At 42.5% G+C, this 16,858-nt stretch overlaps 2 protein-coding genes across 3 annotated transcripts in view; one reads left to right on the forward strand and one right to left on the reverse strand.

The window, feature by feature from the left end:
- mical2a (microtubule associated monooxygenase, calponin and LIM domain containing 2a) overlaps positions 1–8,296 on the reverse strand; it is a 31,579-nt gene extending 23,283 nt beyond the window's left edge. For both annotated transcript variants that reach the window (XM_070965063.1, XM_070965055.1), the window contains exon 1: positions 8,191–8,296. The gene's annotated coding sequence lies outside the window, so the exon portion shown is untranslated. The remainder of the gene's footprint in view (positions 1–8,190) is intronic.
- A 1,075-nt stretch (positions 8,297–9,371) lies between these two features.
- dkk3a (dickkopf WNT signaling pathway inhibitor 3a) lies at positions 9,372–15,196 on the forward strand. The gene is made up of 7 exons (XM_070962062.1): positions 9,372–10,088; positions 10,342–10,461; positions 10,540–10,599; positions 11,582–11,674; positions 12,500–12,644; positions 12,734–12,890; positions 12,999–15,196. The coding sequence occupies exons 1-7, from the start codon at positions 9,891–9,893 to the stop codon at positions 13,084–13,086; spliced, it is 861 nt and encodes a 286-aa protein (XP_070818163.1). The 5' UTR covers positions 9,372–9,890; the 3' UTR covers positions 13,087–15,196.
- The last annotated feature ends 1,662 nt before the right edge of the window (positions 15,197–16,858 follow it).

Here is a 16,858-nt window from a genome sequence, read left to right on the forward strand (position 1 = left end):
CACATAATCAAAATTATATGATACTGTTACAAGATATTGGGACTCTGTAGCAAACTGTAGCAATTGTTGAATGGGTTTCAGTTGTATATTTCTGTAGTACACTCCAAGTGTAAACTGTCTTAATGGCAATGAGGGCTAACGCATTGGCTCCAGGGAATCAACAATATGCTATATCAGTATACATAGTATTGAGTCGTCACTAACAAAGAGCTGAATTTTCTTGCCAAAAATTGTACATGTTGCTGTTCTGTATAAATAACATTTCTACTGTTTACATACAGTACTGTATTCAACATGGTAAAAAGTGGTTTCCCTATAACTGCAATCCAGAGGATGGCCACTGTTTGTTTCTGTTAAGCACCTTTCATTCCTGGAGTGCAGCACTGACCACGGATGAGTAGACCGGAAAAGTATTTGTCTTGTGGTATTTTTCATTCCAGCGGAAAACCAGACAGTGTTTTCAGCAGTAAAAAGAGAGGTCTTTGAAACTAACTGTAATGCAATCCCTCACTCACACAGATTGACTGGCTTGGATTGGGTATGTATGCTTTATAGTCTACCTTGCGCTTGTGCATTTAGTATGCTTACATATGTGGGTGCGTGTGAAAGACACTGTTTCTAAAACACACACACACACACACACACACACACACACACACACACACACACACACACACACACACACACACACACACACACACACACACTCCCATCAGAACAGAGCTGAACCAACAGAATTAAATACAGCATTGTTTTCTCTTTCCTCCAATCAACCATCAAGCATTTTGAAAATCACACCAGAAAATCTGTGCCAGGACTCAACATCAAAGCAAAATGTGGAAATTTTCTGCATTAAGCATGTGTGTGCTCACTTGGGTGGAGACCACAGCTTCTGTGAGTTTTGGGAGAAGTCTGCCTTTGATATTTTAATGTCCCATGGAGCGGGATGGGCAGGGTTAGAGGAGAGGTCGGGCTAGGAGTGCAGGGCTCCAACAGACCCCCACAGTAATCCATTATCAGTAGGGTATGTAGTAGGTGGATCTTTTACCTCACTGATGATGTCCCAGTTCAGATTTTACTTCAGGTTCTATCTGTAATGTAGACATCTCATCAGTTTTCACTTTTCCACTACATTTTGTTTTGACTGAGCAAGATCCTTTTGATCGACTCCTCAAGAAGCCTGACTGAACTCATCTGTGAGCTACAATAACATTACTATCACACCCTAACCAAGGCCCTCCAGGAGCAAAATGACTGCCATGAAAATGCCCCATAGAGAGCTTTAAATGGGGACAATACATCAGTACATGCAAAAGGTAGTCACTGTATCCAATGACCATGTTTTTGACTGCAATTTGAATGTGGTGAGGTTTTGAATGTCGCTCCCAAAGCACCAGTATTTGTGCCTCTGCTAAAATTAGCATATTACTTTGCACAAGATCCTGTTTGAGGGTGCATTTGTATCCTGTTTTGATGCTGCGCCTGTTGTTGTTTTACATTTCAGAGAAAGACTTAGGCAGAGAAAGGAACACCGACCAGCCAGTAGAAATACTGTACACTCAAGTGACCCCCAGCCTGCTTCACACACCTTTGTAACCTCAAAAAGCCCATGTCTTGTTGGTAGATCCTGTAGACTCCCAAGGCCTTTCACAGCAGACACCCAGCCTCAGAATCAGTGAGTTGACATTCCTTTGCCACGTGGCCAGAAGAGCTCTGATCTGCTCCATCAGCATGAGTCTAACACTGAGCTAGCCCTCTCACTGGCTCCACCAGCCAAGTAGTCATAGGACCACCTCCATAGTTTTTTGGGGGTACTTACTCTCTGACTGTCAATGAGTGACGAGTGATGACAGAGGCGGGTATGATATATGATGCAGGTGCTTTAATCTTTCATGCATGGCAGCAGACTGTGACGGGAAAATTGGTGTGTATTCTACCATGTGGTATGTGGGGTGTTTGGGGCCTACATAATATCTTCTATAAAGCCTCTGCCGAGTTATGTCTTTTGACAGTGGAGTTTAAAGTAAATTTGAGTTAGTGAGATGCGAATTTCTGCCAAAAAAGGATAAAATGGTCAATGATATTACAAAGGCAAACTTCCATTTTCATTTGTGGCTGTCTTTTCACAGGAACAGCTAATAGTTTTTCGTTGACGTCATTTTATTCTAAATTTTGGCCAGTTTTCAATAATCTCTCATGCCTTTGGAGGAAAGTTCACACAAAGACATGCTGACCACACTTATGCGTTCACATTTCTGTCCAAGTAAAGTGGTAAAAAAAGGCACAATTATTGGAACCATCTGCTGTACGAGCCTGCGAGGACTAATGAAAAGGTACCATTTACTGTCTTCATAGCCAAGTCAATGCTCAACACTCAAACTACATTGTCTCAGACAGAGTCCCATGACTTCACCATCTCAGTCTGACAGAATGGAAAGTCACTTGTGGGCAGACAGATCAAACCCACAGAACGGCTGTAAAAATACAACTAATGACAGACGAAGCGGAAAGAATACACATGCTTACACACACACACACACGCACACACACACACACACACACACACACTGTACATCACAGCCGAACCAAACCATATAATGGTTAAGAGGATCAGAGAGTTTAACGGCATAAATGTTTTAAGTCTCCTGCCTGTTTCCAACATGATCTCATTGAGTGAAACTGACTGCAGCTAATTGAGTGAGGAATTTATACAGTGATTTCTGCTATTTTTCTCGAAGCACAATCTCCAGATGTATCATTTTACCATTATTTATGTCTATTTTACTGTACAGTGACACATTGCCCAAAGAGAAATGCGTCGATAGGATGGATTTGTGATGGAGTATACAAGTAAAAGCACTGCTGTGTGTCTGAGAGACATAGCAAGCTATCATTTTCCAGTATGATAGAGGGAGAATGCTAGGAATGCGAAAAATGTACCTGTTACACCTGGAAGGCAAAAAGAAACAGCAAAACATGCCCGCTTTTATAGACATACAATCCACCTACTTTCCCATAAAACACACACATTTTCTTAAGCGTTTCATTAAATAGTTTCATATAACTTATCATTAGTTGTCTACAACATGTATGACCAGACAAGGAATAAGTGAATTTCAAGTTGCACGGGACAAAGCTGGGATTATTCTACATTTCTTATATTGTCAACAAATCCCATGCAAAATCAACTATGTGTTACTTTCCAATTTCCCAGCCTTGTTTGTGACTCTCTGCCCCCAAGAAACATCACTTCTACTTGAGACTGAAATCTTGAAAAATGGGACAGGAGCAGCTGGTCACTGTAGTTTTTCGCAAAGGTTACTCAAACAAAAGTAAAGTACATTTGTTGAGGACTATTTTTAGCAGCAGATTAATAAATATTTGGTACCATGGTGAATATTTACAACACCGGAAAATGAACCACAGTCCATGTTTCCTGTAATGAAGGGACATGTTACCCAGTGGTGCATGGTGTGCAATGCACGGTGTGGATTGTTTGTCCACAGGCTCAGGCTTTGGCTGTACATATACTTAAGAGGTCTTTCATTGGGTTTGTAAATAACTATAGAATGTTGCCGTTCTCATCCCAAAATAATCAGTTTAATACATTTATATGTCCAGTATATGACAACCCAAAAGTGACCATATGCTACTTCAAATAGCCAGTCCTATCTAGCACAAATAGTATAACTGACACTGACGATACTGAAGACGCTGAACTTAGTGTCAAACCAGTGACGCAACGTCTTCACTTGTTTCTGCAGAGCGCATAGCTTCAGGCTATCAGAATACAATAGGAAGGTGACAACACAAGGAAAACATTGGGAGTGCTGGGAAATGCACACACTGTAGTGTAGCCAGCAACAGTAATTACAGACTGGACTGAAGAAAACCAGGAAGGAACCCTCTGCGGGCCTGATAAGCAGGCAGTGTGACTCAGAAAACAGTGCACTCATGTGGACTTCAGCCGGCTGGCTCTGCCCTTCACCAGGCCCCAGAGCTCCACAGTATTATCTCAGCTTTCTGAAATCTGGCTGCGTGTTCAGGCAGCGGTGCCAAAACAAAAGAAGAGCTGTCATGAGCAAGGTAGAGACAGAACGCAGTAAACATCAGTCACCTTCTGAGGAGAAAACTGAATTTACACAAACAGGAGCAGGCTTGTGAAGCTTCGGGCTGCTGCCTGCGGGCTCGTCTGACCCACGAGGTGTGTTCGCCACATGGCTTCTTTGGAGAATGATTTATCCGGACACACTGCGCACAGAGTCACGCCTGCCCAGCTACTGACACAAACATTTCACTTGAGCACTTATTTTAGCCACACAGTCTCATGTGTTACAATAATGAATGAATTAGTTATCATGACAATGAGAGTGAACAATGTTCTCAAATAAAGGAGAATAGCTAAAGAAAACAAATTCACATCACCGTCAGAACATCATAAAGTAATGAAGGTGGATCCTCTGACATGTCATAAATGCAGTAAATATAAAGCACAAGGCAAAGTACAAACTGACTGGCACTGAGGGTCAGAAATCAGAGGCATCTTTCATTCATCCATATCACGGGGGGGGGGGGGGGGGGGGGGCACAGTGAAGGGTTAGGTGGCAGTATTACTGGCTAGCAGGAATAGCATGTTCTGTAAGCCAGAAATCCATAAAGCCAGGCTCAGAATAGACAAGTGTCATGTTGCAGAAGAAAACAGCATATGACCTAAAAACATATTAACAGGACTAGACCTGTAAACAAGAGACCACATGACCAAGATTACCTCACATGAACACAAAAACAAACAAGGGTCAACTCAATGACAGTCAAGTGTTCAGGGTTCACCCGTGATGAACTGCAGCAGGCCCTGGTCACAACACAGACCAAGGATTCTCACAAAACTCAACCTCAGAAACTATTCAGACACAATCCACTTGTTTTGGGGGTTAAACTGAATCACTGTTGCACTGAAAAAGAGATTCAATCCCTTATTTTACACTTCAAAAAGCTCTGAGTTGTGCAGCAAAGTGCGTGAGCTCCCTCAGACGCCTCCCATCCAAACACTTCCTGTGGAGTGTGTCTGGTTTCCTGTCCAGATCAAAGCTCTGAGGAGAGCTGCCTCTGTAAAATTCCACCTCTGTGACTTTAAAGCACGACTAAGATGTGTTTAAACCCTTTTCAGTGCGCTCCTGTCCTTGCCAGATGGAAAGAGTTAATGACATCTCAGTGTGACTTTACAACAGCAAAGTCTCCCTGTACCTCCTTCAGTGCCTCCATCTTTAAGGGTGTGTAGATGTGATATGTCCCAAAATATGCTGCAGTGCAGCATCAGCTTCTAAGAATGCAGAGATTGTGTTGTTTTTTTTAATACTGCAGTCAACATTTTGAGTACAGACTCACAGGCTACGGGAACAACATGACCGACCTATCTCTGAAAGTTCCTCTCTCTTGCACATGAGCCTGTCTTTATGCTGTGGAACAAGGAAGGAAACATATTGCAGAGAGGAAGGAGAAAGTTTACAACACCTCCCTGGCAATAATGAGTACAACCTTCCACTCATAATCAGTTTATCTGGCTGAGCAGAACACATTTACATTGTTTTCCTCCAAAGCATATGTTCCCATATTACTCTGATTTATTGACTGATTCACTCACTGGAACATTCATTCATTAATGTATCCATTTAACTGTTTGATCCACGGAGTTATCAAGGCATCTCTTTACCTACAGTGCTTGTTTCTAAAACTAAAATGTAAAGTCTTTAAATAATGTCTATTTTTTTTTGTATTAATTATATGTATTTACCTGTATGCAAGAGGCTGTAACCACAGACTAATAATGTGACAGCAAGAGCAACTTGAAGACTGACGCAATCATTACAGCTTGGACATTGGACAGGTGAGCAGTCGTGCATAAGTGACACTCAGTTAATCTGAGCTGTGAAAGGGTGTTGTGACAACTGCAAAATATTATGCCAAATGCAGTTTAGAACTACAGGAGTGAGAGTCTGAAATGCTTCGGTGAGGCATCTACAATCAAGAAAAGACGAGGTCGCTGATAACATTTTTAGGTTTTTCACATGCATCCTTGTAATGTGGGCCTTCTTTGGCTGCATGATTGCAGGGACCTGCGCAGCTTTCTGTAATGCTGTTTTTATCTCCACACACTGTTGTTAAACTCTAGCAAAGCTGGTAATTACAAACTAAAAATGAAACACTGGCACAGGAATTCACAGTTGTAAGCGACTGGAGCGGCGCTGAAGCCTATCGTGCTCCGAGTGTTTTCAGACCTACTGGCACCAAGTCAAAGGACAGTTTGGAAAATGTGGAAGTTTGTATGTAAATGTCAACTGAATTAGTTTGCTGCGTCGGGTTTGTCCTTCCAGTTTTTCATTGTGTTCCAATGTTATCCAGGACATGAGTTAGAACTGTTCACACAGCTCTAATATATAGTGTTGAGATTTGATGATGTTTGTGTCTTCTCTTGCTCTGAGGCGAGGTATTTTGTTGAAGGGAGAACACGACTGAGAGTTAAATTTGTAATCAGTGAGCATGTTCAGAACGTAAGCCTTGCAGCTATTTGGCAAAAACACATGGCGAAATGCGCAGTCGCAAAAAGATTACCTATCTGTCTGAGCAACACACTGCTTGCTGTGTCTTTCCATATGTTTTATATCATAGCATGACTTCAACGAATGACTCAATAAGGCTTAGTGAGAGGGAAATTTCAGCAAGAGGAGAATAATGTGGTTTGCAGTTGAATGTTTATGCACAACGAGGTTGTTAATTTCCATGAGTACAAGTCACACAGACCACTGGCATTGGGGCCAAAGACCAGATACTATATGTATGAACACTGTTTAGATGTTAGCACATTCACTGGCAGACTCAAATAAAGTTTGGATCTTCCTGTTTGATGGAGAACAGTACGCTGTATCTTAAACAGCTGTAAAGTACACAGGAAATGATTGCTCATACAGCAGTGGGAAGGCAAAATACCACTGTTTGTATGACTCTAGTGACCCTCCTTAAAAATGCTGCTGAGCGAATCGTGCATCATCTTGCAAGACATATGAATCATCCCAGACAGAGCGCTCGTGGGGTATGTTGAAACGTGGAAGAAGGAGAAGCGGATCAGTCATACTGAAGATGTTATAAAGTCCCACAAATTAATCAAAGCATTGTCTTTATGACAGTTGTTTTGCTCTCATTGGTCCAATTTTTTTTATAAGTCTGACTGTTTTTTCCTGCTTAATCAGGAATGCAGCGCATATCAAAGGTTGAGCTGTGTATTTGATCAGTGACAGTAGCTGCATATTAACCACACTAGCAAACATTTACAGTTTCTGTCACTCACTGAAATTCCCTCAGTAACCTGACAGTACAAACTGCCAACACCACACCTTTCTTTATTACGTAAATTGTGTCATTACAACCTCAAAGACACGCTCAAGGGCTATTTATGCTCTGGAAGCTGTTGAGCAGGTGGAGTCACCTTTAAGAAAGACTGAAAAGAATAAAAACCCAGTACAGAGTTCATTAACTTGTACTGACAGGACCGCCTTCAGTTAAGGCTGGTCTTGGTGAGGGATGATTCTTACCTAGATTTACCTGCTTCTACTCTTAACTCTCTTACAGAAAACCTCTAAGTCCAGTTTGAATGGGTTTGCCTTGAGGCATGTTTGAAAAGTACACATTCACTCAAAGTGATTCATGGCACAGACATCAGCACAGAAAAAAAAACAAACAAAAAAAACGCAGGTTGCTCAAGTGGAGATAACATTTTTGTTATCTGGGGGCTGAGACGAGCCCAGATGTCTGACTCCTCTCAGAGTCAAACATCTGAGTTCAACCACGGCGCTCACAAAAAAACACGAGATTTAACACGTGTTCATAAAACTCCAAACACCAGCAACCATTACACCTAGCTCACAGTCAAATGGCAGCAGAACAAAGCGGCGTGATCACAATACCAGCGTCCGTGTTGGATTAACAGGCTACTTCTTGATCATTCCCTGTGCCATAACCCTTACTATAACCCTGTCTTACTGTCATACAAAGGCGCTTCTTAAACTTGTGACAGGAATACAGGTCAGGTCAGGAAAACAGCACTTCTGTCAGGTGTCTCATTCTCACGCCACCCACTTATTCATGCCCGACACACACACACAAAAAAACTCGCAGGTGTAAAACAGATGAACTTACATCATATCTCAGCCCAATCCAAACTCTCGGTCTTGCTGTGTCTTCGGACAGACGGGGTCCTGGGCTGGAGTGCGTCGGTCCTCAGTCAGCCTGACAGGCAGCAGTTTCTCCGTGTGGCTGATTTCAGTTTTGGAGGGCGGTGCTCTGAAGTCAGACACATCCCTGAGCAGCTCCTGCGGCTGCTGTTTAATCCAGAGGATTCAGATTTTCTCATGCCAAACACATAGTTCACTGCTTGACCGACCACCCACCGTCTACTGATGGCCTGCGAGCTTGCCCCACAGGAAGAAAGTTGCTCATTATACAAAAGATTGGATTTTGGGGGGAGGTTGAATTAAATCTGATTGGGCTGCAAATCTAAAATCGGATGGAAATAAAAGCTAAATCATTAAATGTTTGCATCGAAAAATGTTACTGAAAGGCATGGACATGAGCCTAAACTAACATCTCATGATTATGTGGACACGGACAGCGCAAATATCAGGAGAGAAACTTCATTCTAGTACAAAACATTGGCTTTTCAGGTGAACGAATTCCTTTAGCATTAGACCAGCAGGCGCCACACGGACTTTTACAAAGTGTCAGCAGAAACAGCAGTCTGCGCAGCACATAGACAAAAGCATGGAACACCGCAAACGTGGGCGCACACCGCAGAGTCCGCGGCCCGGACACATCTGCTATGAAAGGAAATACCGCCACCTCGTGGCTAGACTGTGGGGCTGCGTGTGCAGGGTATTTGGTTTAAAGGAGTGCTTCACCCAAATTCAGAAATTTTCTCACTCACCTCCAGAGTGGCCATGCAAACGGTGGTGGTTTAATTTGTCACAGTTTTCTGAGCAGTTCTTGGCCTTTCTGCCTCCGCCACTATACAACTGAGATAGACTGAATTTTGTTTTCAACAGCAAAATGTCGTTGTGGAAACGCAATTACCGCAGTAATTTCAGGACACGCTAACGACGCCTCTAACTGGATGGTTTTTATGCTGTGTATTCTTTGTCTGGGAGAAATTTGCAATGTTCAGTATCTATCTTAGCAGAGTCACGGGTATGTAGACAGAGTTGGATTTGAAACAGTAACGTTAGGAGCTGTAGGGGAAAAGTAGTAAGGAAACTTGTCTTGAAATGGTTGATATTGTCGCGTCCATTACTTTCTAAGATAGCAAATTAGCTACATCAGCACCTGGTTGAGTTCAATATTGCAGTCTCACCTTAGACCATTAACGACGACAAAAGAGACTGTGGACTTTACGCCTGCGTCCATTTTTAAGTTTGGTTTTAATGCAAGTTGGCTTATAGTCGGTCAACCTCTGTGTTAAGTTTGTGTCATCAGTAAGCTAAAGCTAATGGATAGCTAGTATGAACCAAAAGTACAGTTGCTATGGTTACTGGCAGTTTACCTCGCGTACTGATTTAGAACGGTGGTTAAACTTGGCCGGAACTATGTTTGAGGTGTCCTGTCAACTTTACCGAACACCATGAGAGCCGGTTAGAAAGCAGTGGTCACATATTATTCCGCTGAAACCAGCTACCGTGAGTTTTTACCTGTTTAGAAAATGTTACAGAGGTGCACATCTATGAGTTGACGACTCCCTCAGTGACGGAGACGAATCCGCTGCGGTGACGCTGTTTGTGTTTCTCAGCATCATCACCACACCCTCCTCAGAGTGCAGCAGCAGGAGCAGCAGTAGCAGCAGCAGCACCATGATGCGAGTCGCCCTGCTAGTTCTGGCTCTCACAGCAGTCAGCAATGGTATCCTCCCCGAGATAGTGGACTCGGGCATCAGTCACATCCTGGAGGGTAATTCCGACCAGGGACAAACGGAGCTGGACCGCATGTTTGTGGAAGTGGAGCAACTGCCAGAGGATCCGCAGCAAAAGCCCGAGGATGCGTTTCACCAAGTAGGCAGCCAGTTGCACCTCTCAGTCAGCGTCTGGCTTTTTACATGACACAGCGTTATTTCACTGCTGACTGCTGAGAGCAGCATTTGGTTATTCGCTGGTGTTATGAAAATCTGTATGAAAAAACAAAACTTCAATCTCTGGTTAAAGTGTAACACAGGCAGCAGTTGAAAGAACTGGAATATTAGAGGGACTTTTTAATGCATGCACTTTACCTGAAATCTGTCTCTGATCATCTCTCCAATCGTTGTAGAGGCACAACGAAAGTGTCAATCCGAGCCCTCATCCCAATAACCTTCCTCCAAGTCGTCACAATGATACTGCTTCTGATAAAGTGATTGACAGTGAACATGTAAACACCTCAGGAGACCAGGTAGGCTTCTGGACAAAGTGACATAATGTTTTTTTCCCTTTGTAACTGCTACTAAACCAGCCTCCCACCATCACACAGGAGACAATCAACATTACCAGGGCCGACCAGTCTACTGACCTGGGCAACAGTATTGATCATGTAAGTTCACTCTGTGAACCTTTACTCTTGAATGAAGTGGAAAAAATCCATCTCTAAACAGAACTCCTGTTTTTCATATGACCACTGACTGCTCAGTTTGAATTTCTTAACATGAAAAGGCCTCAAGATCGCATAAAGCCTGGCAGCAGCATCATGTATGTGGGATGTACAGTGTGCATTCATTAGGCACCAATCAATATTTTCATTCACCATGTATAAAAGAAAGATTGAAAAAAATGCTGATGCACAGCTCAAGTGCATTTATCAAATTGATGACAGCACAAAATTGTTGACAGTGAAGTGACAGCATGTGCTTTGTGCTTTTCTTGCTTGTAACTGGAATTCAGCATCATGGTTAAAGCATCTAACAGAAGAGGCTCTTATGCAACAACACACATTCAGAGACAGGGTTGTTCACAACATTGTCATATAGAAACCCAATTAAAAGAGCAATGGATCATCACTGTCAGTATATTGTAAGCGTTGTCCTCTTGCTACTTATACATTTTGAGTATTGGTAGAAGGGGTCCATTGAATGATGTGCTGTTAGACACAGAAGGCAGGATAGGTAAACACAGTAAGTGCTCATGTGGTAACTCAGGGACAAGAGCCTGTCCTAGTTACAAGAGGTAAAAATAAAACTGGATTAGGCGCCTCATTCTTCATAAATATCTTGCTAGTTTCCCCCCGCGCCGAATTAACTATGAGTTTAATTTATTTAGTTCTTCACTGTGACTTGAATGTGCCTTAAATCTGGAGTTGCTCTACCTTTGGATGCAGATGATATGCCGATGGGGATGTCTAGAGATTTTTAAGTTTGAGATATTTTGCAAAAACATGTTCAGCATAATTTCTAAAAATAAGCACCCATCAGGAGCTCACGCGTGTTCTTGAAAATAGAAATAATGTCTTCTTATTTCACATGTTAACTGGACCGCTCTGACGTAATCTTGTTGTAATCCTTCCACTCTCTTATCTTTAGGGATGTATGACTGACGAGGACTGTGGGAAGGGAAGGTACTGCCTGTACGACACACACGACTCAAAGTGTCTGCCTTGCAAAGCAATCGATGTGGTAAGTGAACCTATGTTATCTTAATCTGCACTATTCGGTTTTCTTTGAAATGCACTGTTTTTCAAGCCTGTCGCTTTCACACACGGCGACCTCCAGGCTGCTGAGGTTTCACTTCGATTGCACTGCAGTGTGCCCACAAGTGTAATTGGAGTGTGTTGTTTGTGAATACTGTCCTGTGAGCTTCACATGAAAGGACAGCATGTGTCAAGGTTAAATAAGAGCTCCTTTTTTCCTCCTTTCTCTTGAAGGATGTATAAAACAAAAAAGAACATTAGTGATTGAAGTCTTCCATTGGTTTTATTTAAGACTCGGTTATTATTGCTGATTCTGTCGTGTCATCTTTGGATGAACTGGCCTCGGTGTAGCAGAGTAAAAAGCAGTGCAAAGGGATAAAGATGCTGGCAGGCTGCCAAAGATGGGTACAGAGTGCAGGGATAATAAATACACAGAGGACAGGATCTGTGCCTTATCAAAAGTGCTGCACTGAGAAACTCTGCATGGAAATAACCAGAACTGTGTTTGCCATATCGCCACATTAACAATTCATAGAGGGTGTGCAGGACTATGAATCTGTCTCACTGCTGTCAGAAACCCGTTGACCTGCAGATCTTATTTATATTTCACAACAACAATAAAAAAAAAACATCAGCAGACTTCACACTTAGAGAATCATGACTGTCATTAACACTCCGCTGAGTTTCAGCATCGTTGAACTGAAGGTGCGTGCTAAGTTCTCAGACACCAATACTGCACAAAGAATTAGCATTTGATGACAGATGTCAGCAGAAATCTATTTTAATGAAAGCTATTTTTCTTCTCTTTCAGCCCTGTACTAAGGATGAGGAGTGCTGTGGTGACCAGCTATGCGTATGGGGTCAATGCAGTCAAAATGCAACGAAAGGAGAAGCTGGCAGCACTTGTCAGTACCAGACTGACTGCAGCTCAGACCTCTGCTGTGCTTTCCATAAAGGTACAGTACAGCACACAGAGCAGTATGTGCTGCTCAGTGTCTCTACATTCTCCCAGAAGTTATACCAGTGTGTTTTCTTTCTGGTTCAGCCCTGCTCTTCCCTGTCTGCTCGGCCAAGCCCATTGAGCGTGAGCGCTGCTTTGGTGCCTCCAACCACCTGGTACAGCTGTTGTCCTGGGACATTCAGGACGAGGGACCCAGGAAACACTGCCCCTGTGCAGGAGATCTCCACTGCCAGCACCTGGGGTGAGTACAGTGCATTTAATAGCACAGAAGGTCTTAAATTGTGTATTTGTTGTTGAGTGAATGACATAAATCCAAGATATTAAAGCTTCACATGCATGTTTTTGACAGGCGAGGGTCCATGTGCCTTAAAGGAGAGGACTCAAGTGAAGAGGACCTGACAGACACTCTATACTCAGAGATAGACTATATAATCTAGACACAGCTTGGTTTGATTCACATTGCCTTGTAACCTGCTATACTTCAGAGCTTTCTTGCAAACAGTCATAGAACTTTCTGTTTGCCAGCTTAATTCAAAGAAATGGATGAAAATATGTTTATTTTATGTGCTTTAATTGAGACCTGAGGCTCATAATCCTCAAAGGTTTCTGAAAATGTAGATAGGTCGCTCACAGAAAACAGGAAATACTATATTTGCAAAGTCCTGTATTGATACTAAATGCTGGTTTCATGACTATTTGCTCTATATTGTATTGTAACTCTAACCCTCATCTAATGCAAATCTTTGCCTAAATTATCTAAAACACACTGAATGCTGCTACAAGCACTGAGTATCTGTAGACTACTCACCTCCTGACCTCTACCCAGAACTAGTAGAGTTACTGTGAACTAGGGAAAAAGGAAACCAGATACAATCATGCTTCATGTACTGTATGACTAGTAAAGCCATCGCACAGATTCACTCCACTCCACATTACACCTATATTCATCTACAGGATGCCAGCATTACCATGAGATGTCAGCAGAACATGTGGGGTTTCTCCTAAATCTGGTAAAGGATTCTGTTAACATGTAAACAGCTGCTGCCAGTGACTACAACAGTTAGTCGTGTTGCCATTGAGGAAGCTAATTTGTATCCTTATACGTGTCTGATAAAACCAAAGTATGAGAGTAATTGTTGCAAGAATAATTCTTGCTGCTTCAATATCCTTAAGTTGTTCATTGCAAAGTTTTTTCCTTCGTTCCTGAGAAAATGTTGTGGCAAGCCTTGCAGTTTGATCCTGGCGGCATCTGTTCTGCTGCCAAGATCGTCATGTTCCACAGATGTACTCTTTGTTTCTGCCAAGGTTGAGGCCTCAACAGAAGACGTTATTATAGTGACGATACACTGTCCAGTATGCCGTGTCATGTTTTTTTCTGGCTGTATATATATTTCTTTTATATGCATACTTCAATTTGATTGTCAATAACTATGACTTGGTTGACCGTTGGCTGGCAGTGACTCTGGGTCTCATTTAGGTACACAAAAGATGTTGGGAAAGGTTCGTGTCAGGGTCGGTTCAGTACTTTCACAGTTACAGGAGAGTAATTGCTGACTATTGAGACAAATCGTGTTGACAGCTGAATGTTATAGAGTCAAATGGGATCTTCTGAAATGGATCCTTTTTAGACTGTGAGTTTAGGTGCAAGCTCAAACTATAATCATGCTCTATGTTTTAGTCATCCAAGGAGGGTTGAATGTAGGACACCTGATAACATTTCACCTCTCATCCAAAGGGCTTTTCTGGCTGGTTTTGACCAGTGGAGTCCCTGGCATTAAACTGCTGTGGGGTCGTTATCAAGATCATTGACGCCACCTGGTTCGTCAATGGTCCGGCTGTTGTAAACAACTGGGTTGCATTAGATTGTACAGCTGTACCTAACAAAGTGGTAAATAAATACAAAAATACCAGACAAGTCCTAAAAAGAACCACACTGAATCTCTGCTGGCATTTTTTCCTCCTTTTCCTATAACTGCCTTCCTATGAACTTTGAATCACACTGTGTCTCTTTGGTGGTCCGATAGCAAACATTTTAAGGTCCTGCACTTCCCTGGATCCACAACTTTGAATCCCCCAACTCCACAGGGCTCAGTTGACTGATTCTTGAGGTGGAAACAATGTGATGAGGTCCTGCACACTCACACAGGTGTTGCAAATACCCTGGCGGATTAGTCCTCTAAGCAGGTGGAGCTGTAATAGGAATTACATGATATCACTAACTTCAATGCACTAACAAGAATGATAATGTTTGAGTGTCCCACAAAAACAAGGCAAACCTGGGAGAAAGCATTTTGATGGAAGCCATTGGGACATGTCACTGTAGAAAAAGCACAGGTGTAAATAATAAAATCAGTGATGGCTGAATTTCATTTAGCTGCTTTAGTTTCAGGGTCCTGGTGCTGTACATGCTGCTCATTGCAACACAAATGGCTATAGCATGTCAAAATGTCTATGAAAAAGGCCTTTCAAGCAGTCTGGACCTGCCCGCACAGTCTGAGAGGAGGTCTGATGAGTCAACGTGAATAAAAACCTAAAGAAGAATCAGTCCAAACTTGGTTTTAATTCCAGCTGTTGTCCACATCTGCATTTCCATCTATGTTGTGGTCCCAAACAGTACTTAGGAAAAAAAATACCATTAGTCCCCCAACAGCTCATGTTGCTTGTATGTGCTCTCTTGTCTTTCAGCACTGTCACCACTTCAACATCCAGGCTGGAAGGTGCAATATTAATCCAAGCAATACTTGCTCTGAGTGTAAATGTATCAGTATACTTGTGCTGGATGTTAACTTGCATACAGCTACACCTGTCAAATATAACCCCTGCACTGACAACATGCAGCTTGTACAACTCTTGCCATTAAAAAATAAAGTTTTTTTTTTTAAAAAACAAAAAAACATCAAACCTCTAAAAAAGGTGAAAATATGATTTGAGTGACAGTGGGGTGAGTCATTCTGGAGTAAGATTATCATCTCCTCACGGTCCACTAGTCGTCCATTCTGTGTGCGCTGATCTGGTTTTTGTACACAGCTCTGGCTCTGCAAATGGGAAACACAGAAAGTGGCTTGTACCAAGCCACATAACACAGCTCCAGCCAATCAACATGTGACATTGTTGCTCGAGTACGAGGACAAGGAGGGTAAATGAAGAGCAAGAGGGACGGTAAACCTGACAAGCAGCCGTGTAACTGCATTGTGAAGGAGAGATGCCAACATTAACAACCTCCTTAAGAATGACTCATCCCACCTTTAAACTTAGCCGTTTTAATGTACAGTGACAGAAAACTGCAGGTATGAAAAAAAGCATTTTAATTAATTTCTAAAATCATCTTAAACTATTTTCACACAGGATTTTAAATCTCAAAGAAATAAACATCAACAACAACAAAAAAGATTTTCCTCAGATATTGGCATTTCTACAGTGAATAGCTGGTGGCAGCATCAGGAGCCCAGAGGGGCCGGGATGCTGAGCTTCAGTCCTCAGACCAGTTCGCCCGGGCAGGCTGAGAAGTCCGACGGTCTATCAAGCAGCAGCAGCAGCAGGTAGAAGCGCCAAATAACAACCTCACAGTCTCTGCCAAAAACCCAGAGAGCGCTCCGTCCCCTCAGTACAACGCACGCACGCACGCACGCACGCACGCACACGCACACGCACACGCACACGCACACGCACACACACACACACACACACACACACACACACACACACACACACACACACACACACACACACACACACGTGGATGACACTAGAGATGTACACCCAGTTCACAAGGTGGAAAAAACAGGACAGAAAATCCACTTTCTAAATTCAAAGTTAATACAGACAACAGATGTGTGCCTGGTGCCTCGCGAGACTGAACTGAATGATTAAGTCTGGAGCAAAATAATAATTTACAACAAACAAAAACAAAACAAAGGAAATCTTAATATAGTCTACTTGGTTTTGTTTCATTGTACTTTGTATTAAAAGGACTCATAGCCTAGGCATCACCATATCTAATGGAAGTGATTTAGCAGAGGTAAAGCTCCTATAAAGCACAAAGAGCAGCAGAAGGGACGACCCATAACAAGATATTACTCTGGCATTATAGGAGCAGAAGAGGAGCAGAAAAGACCTCCATTTACAAAGACTTTAATTGTTGCTTTTTTTGATTCTTGCGAATGAGTGATGTCTCAACTTGTCAAAGTCTCTGGGAGAGTGAGGTTAGCC

Source organism: Chaetodon trifascialis, chromosome 1 (assembly GCF_039877785.1).
Source record: "Chaetodon trifascialis isolate fChaTrf1 chromosome 1, fChaTrf1.hap1, whole genome shotgun sequence".
Taxonomy (NCBI): Eukaryota; Metazoa; Chordata; class Actinopteri; order Chaetodontiformes; family Chaetodontidae; genus Chaetodon; species Chaetodon trifascialis.